Source organism: Clupea harengus, chromosome 18, assembly GCF_900700415.2.
Source record: "Clupea harengus chromosome 18, Ch_v2.0.2, whole genome shotgun sequence".
Classification (NCBI taxonomy): domain Eukaryota; kingdom Metazoa; phylum Chordata; class Actinopteri; order Clupeiformes; family Clupeidae; genus Clupea; species Clupea harengus.
In genome coordinates this window covers 703381-717843 of record NC_045169.1, presented here as the reverse complement: position 1 = coordinate 717843, position 14463 = coordinate 703381, and the positions used below count along the sequence as shown (strand labels likewise).

Genomic DNA, 14463 nt, shown 5'->3' with positions numbered 1-14463 from the left:
TCAAAGGGCCACATGGTGCAGCACTGGGGGTGAGCTGGAGCCCAAAGCAGTGACAGTATTGGATAGGCTAAGGAGCTCAGCTTCGTTCGTGTCGTCCAATGAGGAGCACTATAACAGTTCTCATACAGTTTTTACTCCCTGTTTGGACTTCAAGACAGACTCAGATCCAGATGGATGACTGGAAGGATGCAGGTCTCATTGTAAGAACGAGATCTGGAGACGTCACTGACTGAGTGAATGACTGAGGAGAATGAGATGGGTTGCGTCGTGACTGAAAACACACTACATCACCCTGCTGCATACAGCCTAAACCCAATACATTTGCCGTAACCTCCCACTATGCTACAATGAGAACAGGGGCTATAAATGTGATGCAACATTTTGATTTATAAACAAATAAATCATTGTTTGCTGTTAAACTGTTAAAATATTTCATTTTGATTGCAAAAAAAGGAAATCCTGGAGGAACAGGTAGAAGGATTGACTAGTCTGCTGTACTTATATTCTTTAGTTTGACCCCCACGCCCCCATCCAATCACATCACTCTACCCTAACAACCAATCACATCACTCTCCCCTAACAACCCACCCAATCACATCACTCTACCCTAACAACCCAACCAATCACATCACATCACTCACCGGCAACACGCAGAGTAGCCCCTCTCTCATCCTGCCCCATGGTGTTAAACGCCCTGCATGTGTACGTGCCCTCATCAAACCTTCTCACAGACGAGATGAACAGGGTGGCATTTCTCACTCTGGACATGAGGATAAAGTGGTGACACTGGAATCACTGGTGGTGTTCAGAACACAGAAGTAATCACGCTTGCAGTTGTCTGGCGAGTTAAACTGATACCTCCTACAGTATCTTTGCTAACTCCATGTAAATGTTTTTCCATTTCACTTTATGACTTTATATGTTATGTGTCATACTGGTATCACATTCCTCCACTGTACATTTACATTTTTACATTTAGTCATTTAGCAGACGCTTTTATCCAAAGCGACTTACATATGTGCAACTTACAATGTATACACATTTTACATTTACACTGATGGCACACTGCACATCAGGAGCAATTATGGGTTCAGTGTCTTGCTCAAGGACGCTTCGACAGGGAATCGAACTAGCAACCTTCTGATTACTAAACGACTTCTCTACCCCTGTACCACTGTCGCCCCTGTAACTCACCCCATAGTGATCTTTCCACCGGTCATGACTGAACGCCCCTGTTTGGACCACACAATAAGCGGGGCGGGATGTCCTGACACCCGACACCGTATGACCACCTCCGCCCCGATGGGAGCGGTCAACATCGATGGCCAGACAGATACAGATGGAGGCGCTACAAAAGCAGGAAACGTTTGCAGGTTACACGTATGCCTGGACTATGGAATGGCTGCATTCTATACAAACAGATCACTATGTTAATACAGAGGGACTGTGACAAAATAAAAGATAGAAATCTAGGAAGATAGAAGTTTGTTCTCACAGCCCATACATCTGTAATAGAAACCAGATAACCACACCACAACGTACAGATACACACACAGATACATAAACACAAGACATTCCCAGTCTCCCATCACATATATACAGTACATAGCACATATACATATATCACACACATCAGACAAATCCATATGTTTCTATGATCACCTTTCACTAACTTTTTTCCTAACTTCCACCTTCCCTGGCAACTATGGACACCTCTGTCCGTCAGTCTGTGATCCACACACACAAAGGTAACTGGCAACTGGGTTTGCTCATCTCTTTCACGTTTCTTGATTACTTAAAAGTGCAGTCTTCGATTCTGGTGAAAGGTTGCTCTTAACAGCCAATCAAATTCTACCCGTCCCTTCCATGACCCTGAAGTAATCTGTTGATTGGCTACTGAAGTGTATGGCTCAATCCAAGCCACTTTGTTTCCCATTTTCAGAGCCAGGACTGTGCATGGACACTGGAGTTTGTATGACCGCACACACACACACACACACACACACACACACACAGGACAGACAGCTAGTTGGCTGTAAGAAGAATTTAGCTGTATTCGATAAAAAAAAAGAATAGATTGTAATCGAGGACTGCAGTTTTAAAGCCACTAGACTATGTTGGATTTTTAGTTCCTAATACAATTTTAGTTAGTAAAAGAGGGGAAAGTCCAAGAGGCCATTTTGATTTCAAATATAGTTTTCATGGGCCCTAATTTCATTGACAGGCAACGAGCGAAGCAACAAGCAATGAGCTCCGAGGTCCGCATTAATTAAAGCTATCGTGTTGTAAGTGGGAGCATTACACTGACCCATCCATGTTTATGCTAAGGATCTTTAGTTCATGCACGACAGACTCTGCTCGCTGCTCTGCTCATTGCCAATTGCCTGTCAATAAAATTAGAGACCGATGAAGGTAAAGTCAGCATGCTTCAGGATCATAGAAAAGGTATTCATTACTGCAGCTGGTCATTCAGAGCTACTGTATCTATGAAGCTGCCTAGCCTGTTCAATGAGACTGCCTTACAGACATATATAAGGATGTGTGTTCACAAAAGCATTTCAAGCAAAAGACATTTATAGAAACACCTTGCACTAAGGGGGTTCAGGCTCTGGGCTCTGTAAAGCGCCTAGAGACAATTGTATTGTTATGGCGCTATATAAATAAAATTGAATTGAGTAGTTTGAAACCACAAACAGAACAGAAATGGCAATCTACAGTGTCGCAAAGGTGGGAAACAGTACAATAGGAAAGGGGAGTATTCAAAAGAGTTTAAATGTCTCATTGTAATAAAACACACATAATTGCCCTTAGAAAATTGGAAATGGAAAATCTGGAACGGCCAAAGGAGGCAAATAATCTATCTACATCTATAATTTAGCTGCAGTTACATGCTGTAGAGTACTTTTACTATTGCACAGCACACTGCTTAATGATTTTACACAGTTTTAAAAGAAAGCATAAAAGCACAAAAATAGGTAAAAACGTACCTAACACTTCTAGATAAACCTTTCTGGATGTGAGGTCCCTAGGGAGGTGAGTATTGGTGGCTCTACAGAAGTACATCCCTCTGTCTGAATCCTTCACGCTACAAAGGAAGAGTTACTGATGTTAGACGTCATTTAGTTCACAAGGTCATTGTGGAAGAGTGTATGAACAACATCAAATGGGTAAAACATTATGACATTGAACAAATGTATAATATGTGATTTGGAAGAGGTGAGTATAGACAGTTGACATTACTGTGCATACTGATATGATTAATACCTGTGTAAGAGGTTAGTATAGACAGTTGACATTACTGTGCAGACTAATGTGATTTATACCTTTGGAAGGAGAGATCCCCGTTCGGCTCAGTATTGACACGTGATGCCGGACTAAGAAGCCTATTATTTTTGAACCAGTTCACTGTAGCAGAAGGCCTGCTTGCCGGAGGCCTGCAGACCAGAACGGCATCGTCTCCCCTCCTCACCGTGACATTAGCTGGCTCTCTCAGAAAGGCCCACCCCATCACTGCACAAATACACATTGACATGAAGGCAGTAACATTAGGGCCCACTCCATCACTGCACAAATACACATTGACATGAAGGCAGTAACATTAGGGTTCGCTCCATTACTGCACAAATACACATTGACATGAAGGCAGTAACATTAGGGTCCAGTCCATCACTGCACAAATACACATTGACATGAAGGCAGTAACATTAGGGTCCAGTCCATCACTGCACAAATACACATTGACATGAAGGCAGTAACATTAGGGTCCAGTCCATCACTGCACAAATACACATTGACATGAAGGCAGTAACATTAGGGTTCACTCTCTCACTGCACAAATACACATTGACATGAAGGCAGTAATATTAGCTGGCTCTCTCAGAAAGGTCCATTCCATCACTGCACAAATACACATTGACATGAAACATGTTTATACCCATCTTTTCCAAGACATTATGCAGTAATAGAATAGAAAATAGAAAAGCCTTTATTGTCATTGTATTTATACAACGAAATTTTGAGTGCTTCTCCTGTTGGTGTGACGAGGGACAACATATAACACAACAACAACATATAACACAACAATACTACAACTATCCAAAAACAGTAGGAACAGCCCAAAAATATATATATATATATATATACATTAAGAGTAGAACAAAGTGCGGTGGCATAGACTAAAGTGAATAAGAGATTGCGTGAGTAATGCCCTTTATTGCTGGGTCAAGTGATTTGGAGGTGTCATAGTGAACGTATTTTGCCCAAACCTGCTGGAAGGAGATAGGCTGGGTTGGATATCACCAGGTCCTTATCATTTTCTACCTCACAATGATAGAATCCCTCATCTTTCTCCAACACGTTTCTGAGGAAGACATATACAAGTAAAATGTTCAACACTCTCAAAGTCAACAATATTACAACATGTTTCAAGATGGAAAAAAACTGCTGGAGGAAATATGTCACTTTGCTACCTCCTTTAAAGCACTTGCAACAAATTCCCTAAACATCAATGGAATGTGGGTACACTGTAGAAGCAGGAAGCAAGAGCAGTAGTGCAGTACACACCATTTATGTCAGAATAAGAGTCTTTTCTCATCCGTGTTATTAGGCCTGTTTAAGGGGAGGTTTGGCTCTCCAAAAATATTCTGTAGCCCAACCAAACAAATGTTCCTTAGTAGTTTAAAGTTATGATCATTAAAAAACATTAGGTGTGCAGCAGGTAAGAGTGGTGGTATATATAATACAACTAACCAACTACCAACTATATATATATATAATATTGTGCCCACTGAACCAGCATTATACAGCCATTCAATTGACACCAAGCAAGCAAAGTTAAAACAGCAAGCAAGCAAGGAGCGAACCTGAGGAAGATAAGGATTACTGGCTCCAATTAGTTTAAAATTAGCAAAAATTGTGGAGTGGGCTTAATTTCCCCATCAAAAATACATAAATAAAGTAACCTTTAACATTGAGAAATAATTTAGGTTTGTCAGGTTCACTGTTTACAACTGTCTGTTTACAACTGCTGTCAAAAAATGATCCTTGAACCAACCCATATGAGTACATGATCTAAATGGCACTAGCATAACTGCAGTAACGCATGTGGGTGTAAAGAAACACAACCCAAAAGCCAAAAGTTCATCTATGTGATTTGACTCGTTGACTTGACTTGATTTGTTTTGCGAGTCGTATTTAAGTCCTACAATGAATTTGTCACCATATATGTTGACGAAAGAAGAGTCCTAATCTGACCCTTGGGCAGGTGACCTCTAGAGCTTTAATCTGACCCTTGGGCAGGTGACCTCTGACCTCTAGAGCTTTAATCTGAGCCTTGGGCAGGTGACCTCTAGAGCTTTAATCTGAACCTTGGGCAGGTGACCTCTGACCTCTAGAGCTTTAATCTCAGCCTTGGGCAGGTGACCTCTAGAGCTTTAATCTGACCCTTGGGCAGGTGAACTCTGACCTCTAGAGCTTTAATCTGACCCTTGGGCAGGTGACCTCTGACCTCTAGAGCTTTAATCTGAGCCTTGGGCAGGTGACCTCTAGAGCTTTAATCTGAGCCTTGGGCAGGTGACCTCTGACCTCTAGAGCTTTAATCTGACCCTTGGGCAGGTGACCTCTAGAGCTTTAATCTGACCCTTGGGCAGGTGACCTCTGACCTCTAGAGATTTAATCTGAGCCTTGGGCAGGTGACCTCTAGAGCTTTAATCTGACCCTTGGGCAGGTGACCTCTGACCTCTAGAGCTTGACCTCTGACCCTGCATGGCCTGAAACATTTGACTGGAAGAAGAATTGGTGGCATTCAGGCATTCTGGTCAAATTCACTGACAGCTGATGGAGATAATTTCCAAACGCTGTTAATGACTTAAGAATATAATAATCAAGTGCCTTGTATTATTAATGACCTTATATGAATCGTGTACTTATGTAAGCAGGAACATTTCTGTGTTTCTGCGTGTGTGTAACTTAGAATATTAGGTGCCACTTAGTCTGCATATGTACAAGAGCATGTTTAGACCAGAGGTGATAAGAAGGGTCGAACTGTGCTTCTTTCCGACCTTGCAAAACTTCCATCCTTGCCTCGGACGTCAGAAATCCACCACGTGGTTATCCCTGCTGAACGCTTAACTTCTGTCTATTTAAACCTTGTGTGATGTGTTTAATATTGCTTCACTTTCAGCCTTGTGCTGGGCGTGAGCCCGATTGCAATTGTTGTTGTTGTTTGTCTAATAAATATACTTATATGCAGCTCCGGAGTCCTGAGGTAACTAGGGTGAATTTTCACCTATCAACAGCAAAACAATTTCACTGACCTTATAATAAGGAGCTGTCCATTGTGATGAAGACTTTGGCGAGAGTTATTACCCACAGACTTGCCATCTTTAAACCAGCGTACAACGGGATCTGGGAATCCCCGCACAGAGCAATGGAGCACAGCTTCAGTCTCTGTAGCAACAGTGATGTTCTCAGGTCCGCGTACAATCTCCAAACCAATATCAGAGTCTATGGAATAAGATACACCATTCAGTTTCACATACAAGTGAACATGACATTTCAACAACCAATAATGTGCAAATAAGTGAAATCCTTGTTTCTGCTATTCAAACAATACATGAGAGGCACTCGGAAGGTGCAGACCTCCACCCAGGCGATATACCCTATCCCATAATATACCCTATCCCATAATATACCCTATCCCATAATATGCCCTATCCCATAATATGCCCTATCCCATAATATACCCTATCCCATAATATACCCATAATATACCATATCCAGTAATATACCCATAATATACCCTATCCCATAATATACCCTATCCCGTAATGTACCCTATCCCGCAGTGGTTCCCGGGCTCATTCTCCACAGTAGTCCTTACCCGTGGCCACCATGGGTATCTGTGGTTCAGTCATGTAATATTGCAAACTTGCATTTTATATGGTGCAATATTTGTAGAGTGACCAGAGCCAAAATTGGAACAATAAAAATAGCTCTCCTGCTCTGACTTTCCTAACAAATATAAGACAATCCTAAATAGGATACATTTAGCAGGGTTAGCCTACAGGGTGTGCTCATTTAACCACATAAGCTGCCAAATTTTGGATTGGAAACAAATAGTGTTATTCTACGTTATTTCTGACACACTCCTGTCTACCATGTTTCTGATATAAATCAGGAGAGGTCGGGTCTAAGGGCTACAGTTATAGGCCACTCAAGCAATTACTGTACATGATTTTCATCATATAGACTAGAGTATATCAGTGCATTTCTACATCTTCATGAGAGATACTGCTTCAGGGACATAGAAACTGTTAGATAGCACTCACCAGACACATTTAAAGTTGCCATGTTACTTTCTTTGCTGATGTTCAGAAGAGAATTATGAGTAACACAGACATAGACTCCCTCGTCCTCCTCTGAGACGCGTTCTATTTGGAGTGTGGCCGAGGTCTTCCTTTCATTCCCACCGCCATATTGGCCCTGCATAAGGGCAAAAAAGGATTCCTTCAACCAAAACAGCAAACCATATTTGTATCATTCTCCATTATGTGGACAAGGGTAATTTACTACTGTTTGTGATGAGCCCACCTCATTTCAGTGGTGTAATGAACTCTGGCATAGCAACATACAGTAAGATGTCCAACCTGCGTTGACCCATCGGAGAGCGAGCAATGAGTGTTTTTGCAGCTGACATTTCCATGTTCACGCTCTGTAAGAGAGTCAACCTGCTCAGCAAATCGAGAGCTGTATGCAGCGATCCTGACTTTGAAATAATAAATATTTCAGACCTGGTGTACAGGGCCCACACGTTTTGATCAGGTGTCATTGAATGAGGTTCTCCCTTGTCATTTTCAGCCTGGTACATGACTTCCTCCTCTGGTCCAGGAACTATGCTCACAAGTCCCCCCTTTGAATCACTACTTCTTTCACACAAAACATGCTGTTGGTTGTTCTGGCCTTGTTTAAATGCACGGACATGTTACAGGCTATGTCAGTCAGCTAGTTGTTGGGGTGTGTTGCACTGTTTAACAGCTCACCTTCAACAGTTCTCATCCATAAGGGGGCTTGTTGGGCTAGCTAGAAAAGGCCGTGGAGCAGGAATAATGGTGGAGGCTTAGACGAGGTCATGGAAGGCTGGTTGGCTTGTACCCTGACTGTTTTGAGTCTAATCATTATAGCTATGTTTCAGACCCTTGGTTGGATACTACCCTTCCCTGTTTTGGACTTATTTCCTAATTTTGAACCATCCAGGAGCAACGAAGCTTGAGCTCCACGTTAGGGCTCTTCATCGCTTAGAGGCATCACTTGGGTTGGCCCAGGGCCTTGAAGGTTGATGCCCCCTTGCTCATTCATCCACTCATAGCTACTGACTACTATGTTTATCTGCACACAGTCAGATTGGACACTTTGGCCAAGCAACTCAAATGAACCCTAGACTTTGTTGTAAGCTTATTTACTGATTGGAGTTCTTAATGTTATCTTGTTTGAACTTTGAACTTTGCCTCAGGGTTTTCTAAACTTACCCTCAGTTGCTGTCTTTGTCATAATGTTGGACGTTATTATTATGCCCGTCACCGGTCCATTCTGCTGTTCTTTGACTCTAGTGTGGCTAATGCAAGTATTGGTATAGTGTCCCATAGAATCATCAAAGAGAATTTCATACATGATTATAGTTTCCTATATAGAGTTAGATCCATGATCACAGTCCCCTATATAGAGTTAGATCCAAGATCACAGTCCCCTATATAGAGATAGATCCATGGTCACAGTTCCCCATATAAGACAACCAGAAACTGTACAACCTCACCATGGTCCTCACTGGGGATTCGCTCCCTCAACAGAAAAAGCTGAAGAGGTGGCATTGCACACAGCCTTATAAGGTCCCTCCACTTGATAGGATGGGGTGGCCATGCCTCGGTGAGACTCAGCCACATAACCCAGGTTTTCACTCGCCGCACAGCTATGTAACTGCTGGCTCTGACACCCGTATGAAACTGTATACTATATTAAGGTCTCTAAACTACCATATGCCATCATAAGCGTTTGAACCTGAATCTGAGTTCCTCTGTTGAGTGTCCGTCCATCCTTCAGCCAGGAGATGTGAGCAGTAGGTGAACTGTCTCCAGACACACACTGAAGAAACACCATCTGACCCTCGTGCACCGTCTGAGAAAGTGGACTGAAGAAAACCTCTCCTATATCTGCATAAAAAACACATCTTAAGGTTTTTTTGCAGAATGTTAAAAAGGTAGCGTTTTTTTGTACTCTTTTCACCCAAAAAAAATCATCTCATCTCAATACATACCAGCCTTGTAGATGCTGACCGTGGTCTTGATGTTGTTCAAGCCTGTCCTGGCACTACATGTATACGTTCCCAGGTCTTCCTCCTGAAGCTGGGCGAAGAGTAGAGATCCATTGGGCATCTGATGCATCTTTGAACTAAGAGCGACTGGAGTTCCACTCCCGAAGTCCTTCTCCCAGGCAACAGGCAGCGCTTCTTGGAGGCCTAAATCATACGCGGCACAGTGCAGCATCAGGGGCCCGTTTAACACACCGATGCTGTCCTCGGGCACTGCGGAAAACACTGGAATGCGAGATGGGAGACTTCAAAAACTCGAAAAACACCTTTTATTCATAGCATATGCAAACAAACAGATATTCATACACATACCTATTCACACACAGTCACCATCATAAAGACATGCATTGCATCGTATGAATATGAATGAATGTTGGTGGTGGTCGGAGGGGCCGTTGGCGCTGATTGGCAGCCACGCTTCTGTCAGTCTGCCCCAGGGCAGCTGTGGCTACTGAGGTAGCTTACCACCACCGGTATGACTGTGTATGAATGACAACTGGACTCTGGACTCTGTAAAGCGACTTCGGGTATATAGAGAAGCGCTATATAAGATTGAATTGATTGATTGATTGATTGATTGACAGTGTTCACAGAATCACCCAGAATGGTTTTTGCTCATGTGTCCACATATCTGCTCAAACATTTGCTTTTTATCATGGTCACATTCAATGGTTTATAATCAATTGAATGTGACCATGATGAGTAAAACCATTCTGGGTGATTCTGTGAACACTGTGTGTGAATAGGTATGTATAGAACAATGACAATCCCTTAATGTATTCCAAGGAACTGTCCTGTTCAGTTGAGTATCGAATGCTCCAGTCCTCCATTCCTCTATCTGCCTCATTTGGAATTGCAATTGTAGCTGCATTTTAGTTTTTGTAGATATTCAAGGGAAATCAACCCATCCTTTCTGTAGCTCTTCAGAGATATGATGTACTCGTAAAAGGTTGTTGATACAGTGCATACGGAACGTTTTTCTCAATCTACACATAATACTCCACAATGACGAAGCAAAAACAGGTTTTTGGAGTTTTTGGAGACTTTAAGTTTGGTATGAAACTGAACTGCAGTAGGAGATGGTGCCATTACCCTACCAATAACAGAGAGAAGGCCTTAGTCTATCTGAATCATTACAGACGTTTTCATGAACTGTCCCTTAATTTCTTGAGGCACGTTTAATAAAGTGTTCCATGTGCGAGTGAGAGTGAGTGGTTGGGACTTTAACTCTGGTGCAGCATGGTATGGGCGCTAACAATGGGCTTTGAGTGAACTGAACAATTCACTGGAGAGGGAAAGAGAAGAAACACTCACTCTTCCTTCCTTTCTTTCTATCTATCTTTCTAAATTCCTTGATTTTTTTTATCACACTCAACTTCAACTGTTCTTCAATCTCTTTCTTAACTTCATTGTGTCTAAAATCTGTATAACCTCTCTCTCTTTCACTCATTCTCTTTCTCTCCCTCTTTCTATCTATCTTCCTACATTTCTTTGTTTCTTTGTCTCACTCTGTTTGTCTTTATCACCTTCCCCAAAAGCAACATAATCTCTTAATTTTTCTTACTCACCCAATTTGCTAAATGCAGAATGCACCCCCAAGAAGAAGCCTAGTCCCAGAAGACAGACGGAACAGGACATCTGGGGTGGAACTGACGGCGAAGGAGACATTCTGATAACCTGTTCCTGTCTGGTATGTAAAAATGATGACATAATTCTTCTTAAAATTCAAAAGTCACATCTTCTACATAGGCTTAAATATCTTCCCTGAATATGTAGCATGTATGGCAACCTCTTATACTGAGCAAGATAGAGGCCAGTTTGAGATGAAGACAAGGACTCCTACTGTCTCCATTCTTGATTCTACTGGTCATTGACTGGGTAAAGAGGACAACCGCTGAAGGAAGAAAGGAATCCAGTGAACATTTATTGTTACACCATATTGAATATTTATTGTTACACCAGGTTTTTATTGCTCTTAGCTTGACTGTCGCTTTGGACAAAAGCGTCTGCAGACACAGCTGGACACAGCTGGATGACACTAGACTTTTGCAGATGACCTGGCACATGACTACTTGTCACACTGGCACTATCATATGCAGGACAGGACCACCACACTGGCAGCTACCTCTTCACAAGTAGGACTTACCATCCACAAGGGGAAGACTAAGATCACGAGGATGAATGCAACCAGTGCTGACTGAACCAGTCACACTTGAAGGCAACAAGGCTCAGAGACATAGAGTCCTTTACGGGGCGACAGTGGTACAGTGGTAGAGAAGTCGTTTTGTAATCAGAAGGTTGCTAGTTCATTTCCCTGTCGAAGCGTCCTTGAGCAAGACACTGAACCCCTAATTGCTCCTGATGTGCAGTGTGCCATCAGTGTAAATGTAAAATGTGTATACATTGTAAGTCGCACATATGTAAGTCGCTTTGGATAAAAGCGTCTGCTAAATGACTAAATGTAAATGTACGGACTTGGAGTGTCTTTAACAAGCAGAGCAGTACAGATGTAGATGTATGTCAAAGCAAGAATATGCCTTTTACAGCTCAAAACCATCTGGAGCTCTGGAGTGTTAACAAACAAAAATAAGAATTTTCGACTCCAATGTCAACACGGAACACTCAACACCACAGAGAGATAGAAGATTCAAATAATTGGCCCCGTTTGCCAAAAGCATCGTAAGCCTAAGTAGTTTGTAGGATCCCTCTTACAAATCATCTTATCATCATCGTAGATGGCTAAGAACCTTTCACTTGGGTCACCAGCTGGATGTACTGGGAAATTACAATTAACAATACATTTACATTTATCAATGTTATTGCAACAGTACATTTCCATTATGTATTATATTTTATTGTAGTTGATCAGCATTTTGCTTTTCTTAATGAAGCTATTTTAAGCTCATAGAAATATGACTAAACTATGGACACATTATTGGCAAAGTTATGAAGTGAGACAGTCGTTACTGCAGATTCCATTTGTGTAAGGTTATCTGTTTTCCATTGGTCTAAGTTTATTGGCCTTTAAGTTATCAAGTTCAAAAAGCTGCTGTGATGTCACCTGATGTCACCAAATTAGGTGATACTTCAGCACTCCTTACATAGATTAAATACTATACAGTACATACTGAAATATGCATGTCAAAATGAACGAACGTTCATAAAATCACTAGTAGAGAACACTCATAACCGCTAAGAGTCAATGTCATTGGGAGATGATTGCTTCGGCGGCTACCTAAATTAATACCCTTCCTTGCTCTTCCAAGTTCAACCAAAACAGTGAAGCCAATTTATCGTCTACCTTGGCTCATCTTTCTGGAACAATTAGGTTGCGTTCTAAATTTCAAATGACATTTATACTATAGAAGATGCCATCAGTTAATATTTTTTTTTAAAAACACCATTTCTCGAGATCTTGACGTTTTATGTCATTATCTCAAGACAACGACACTTTGTTTAGTGTTGTGTTACCCTATTTCCTTCTAAAAAAGTAAGACTGAGCACTTTTCTTGTTTCCAAGTTAAACCAACTGCAAACAAATCTGCATGTGGACGCATGATGCATCCATTGTTAAAGTGTCATGAATAATTGTCTTATCACTTTTCTTTTAGTGGCACCTTAATGACCACAGGCCACTGTCCTCTTTAGGCCACTACAATGAAGCGGCCACTTAAACAGGCTGCAAAGCAGCAAAGCCCCACGCTCCCCTCTCAATGATTGAAAGATGAAAAGAACTAAAGGGAGCTTTGTACTACTAAAATCAGTTATGAGGCTGTAAAAGAAAGCTGCTTGTTGCTGCTGCAGGCACTTTGATGGTGATAGGTATCCATCTAGGGCCTTCTTCTCCCTACCCCCAGTGATACAACCCTCAGAGGGCTGCCATCTATGGCACAGTGTGAACCTGACTGGACTCACTGTTCCCTGGTGCTCAGAGTATGATAGTATTGTAGCCCATTAGCCACTATATCAAATAAATGATTCAACATAGTGGATTATCATAGATATACAGGTACAGTGTACCTGTGACACATCAGACTTGGTAGTGCTCTCTGACCACAATCAATCATTTTGAGACACTCCAAATACTTTGTTTTGAGATGCAACATATATAAATGCTTTGAACAATAAATGTTTATGTCCGTGTCTGTGTCTGGAACACTGCATTGGGGTCCTTGGCACAGTCCCTGGTCATACTATGAGCTGTGGTAATGTGGGGCTGAGCTATTTTGTCAGCGAGGGCAAATAGTCTTGAGTTTAGTCTTGTAGACTGCATGCAGCTTTAAAAAATGAGTGATATTTATTTAACTGTACGCCAATAAAAAACATCCTTAATAACATACCCACAGCCCCTACAGGACATAGTCTATTTCAATTTTAGCACAAAACTACACAGTGCTTGGCTGGAATGACAGGGGTACAAGGTGTGGCTATTAAATAATGAGACTAATACTGTATGCTAATTCAATAGTAATGAATTGTTATACTCGTATATAGTGTATATACTCATAATAACAGTCTCGTTATTTAATAGCCACACCTTGTATTTAGCTCTTCTTCACTTGACCATACACCATGAAAATGAGTTTGCGAATGTTACATAATCTAGCAACATATACAAGACATACCTTTAAAAAACAGTAATAACCCACATGTTGCTTCAAGATAATAATTATCAAGAATCAACATTGCACTTGACTCCCTGTAGAAGACAGGGAGCAATGAAACAGAAAGTCTTGCAACCCTGGCCCGAAGTAGATTTAAATACCATTGTCACCCGTTATCTTGTGCTTTGCATATGGTGACAATAAACATACGGCTATTTTGAACATGATGGCCGCTAGTTTGGCAGTGAAAATAGGGTGTAAAACAGCAGCTATCATGTCTGGGTCGGAAAACACTCGGCCAAGATGTGAAAAAAAGCTTTCACAGCATTATATCGCCAAAAGACATAAGTTACCGTACTAATAGCCTTTAATCAAGGCCAACTGTGATATTATTGGTATTTTAAGACCTTTTCAGTGGTTAGATGGTCAACCAACACTGCTGCAGACACTTTTATCCAAAACTCACATCAAATCTTGGCTAATAATGGAATCATGGCA

At 41.5% G+C, this 14463-nt stretch overlaps 2 protein-coding genes across 2 annotated transcripts; both read right to left on the bottom strand.

Annotated features, from left to right (window-relative positions):
• Positions 1-63: 63 nt before the first annotated feature.
• LOC116224679 (protogenin A-like) lies at positions 64-3084 on the bottom strand. The gene is made up of 3 exons (XM_031585221.1): positions 2988-3084; positions 1195-1348; positions 64-760 (listed from the first exon to the last, which is right to left on the bottom strand). The coding sequence occupies exons 1-3, from the start codon at positions 3061-3063 to the stop codon at positions 634-636; spliced, it is 357 nt and encodes a 118-aa protein (XP_031441081.1). The 5' UTR covers positions 3064-3084; the 3' UTR covers positions 64-633.
• Positions 3085-3817: 733 nt separating this feature from the next.
• LOC116224726 (netrin receptor DCC-like) lies at positions 3818-11599 on the bottom strand. The gene is made up of 7 exons (XM_031585449.1): positions 11560-11599; positions 9308-9586; positions 9052-9203; positions 7329-7482; positions 6315-6504; positions 4266-4360; positions 3818-3897 (listed from the first exon to the last, which is right to left on the bottom strand). Exons 1-7 carry the CDS (start codon positions 11597-11599, stop codon positions 3818-3820), a joined length of 990 nt encoding a protein of 329 aa, XP_031441309.1.
• Positions 11600-14463: the final 2864 nt, after the last annotated feature.

Excerpts from the sequence above, each read along its gene's own strand:
- LOC116224679 (XM_031585221.1), bottom strand. The coding sequence starts at position 3,063 with ATGTACTTCTGTAGAGCCACCAATACTCACCTCCCTAGGGACCTCACA. Across the intron at positions 1,349-2,987 it reads GGTTTATCTAGAAGTGTTAG|CGCCTCCATCTGTATCTGTC; the intron begins GTACGTTTTTAC and ends CTGCTTTTGTAG. Across the intron at positions 761-1,194 it reads GGTGGAAAGATCACTATGGG|AGTGAGAAATGCCACCCTGT; the intron begins GTGAGTTACAGG and ends CCTCATGTCCAG.
- LOC116224726 (XM_031585449.1), bottom strand. The coding sequence starts at position 11,599 with ATGTCTCTGAGCCTTGTTGCCTTCAAGTGTGACTGGTTCA. Across the intron at positions 9,204-9,307 it reads GGTCAGCATCTACAAGGCTG|ATATAGGAGAGGTTTTCTTC; the intron begins GTATGTATTGAG and ends TTTTTTATGCAG. Across the intron at positions 4,361-6,314 it reads GGACAGCTCCTTATTATAAG|AAACGTGTTGGAGAAAGATG; the intron begins GTCAGTGAAATT and ends TGTCTTCCTCAG.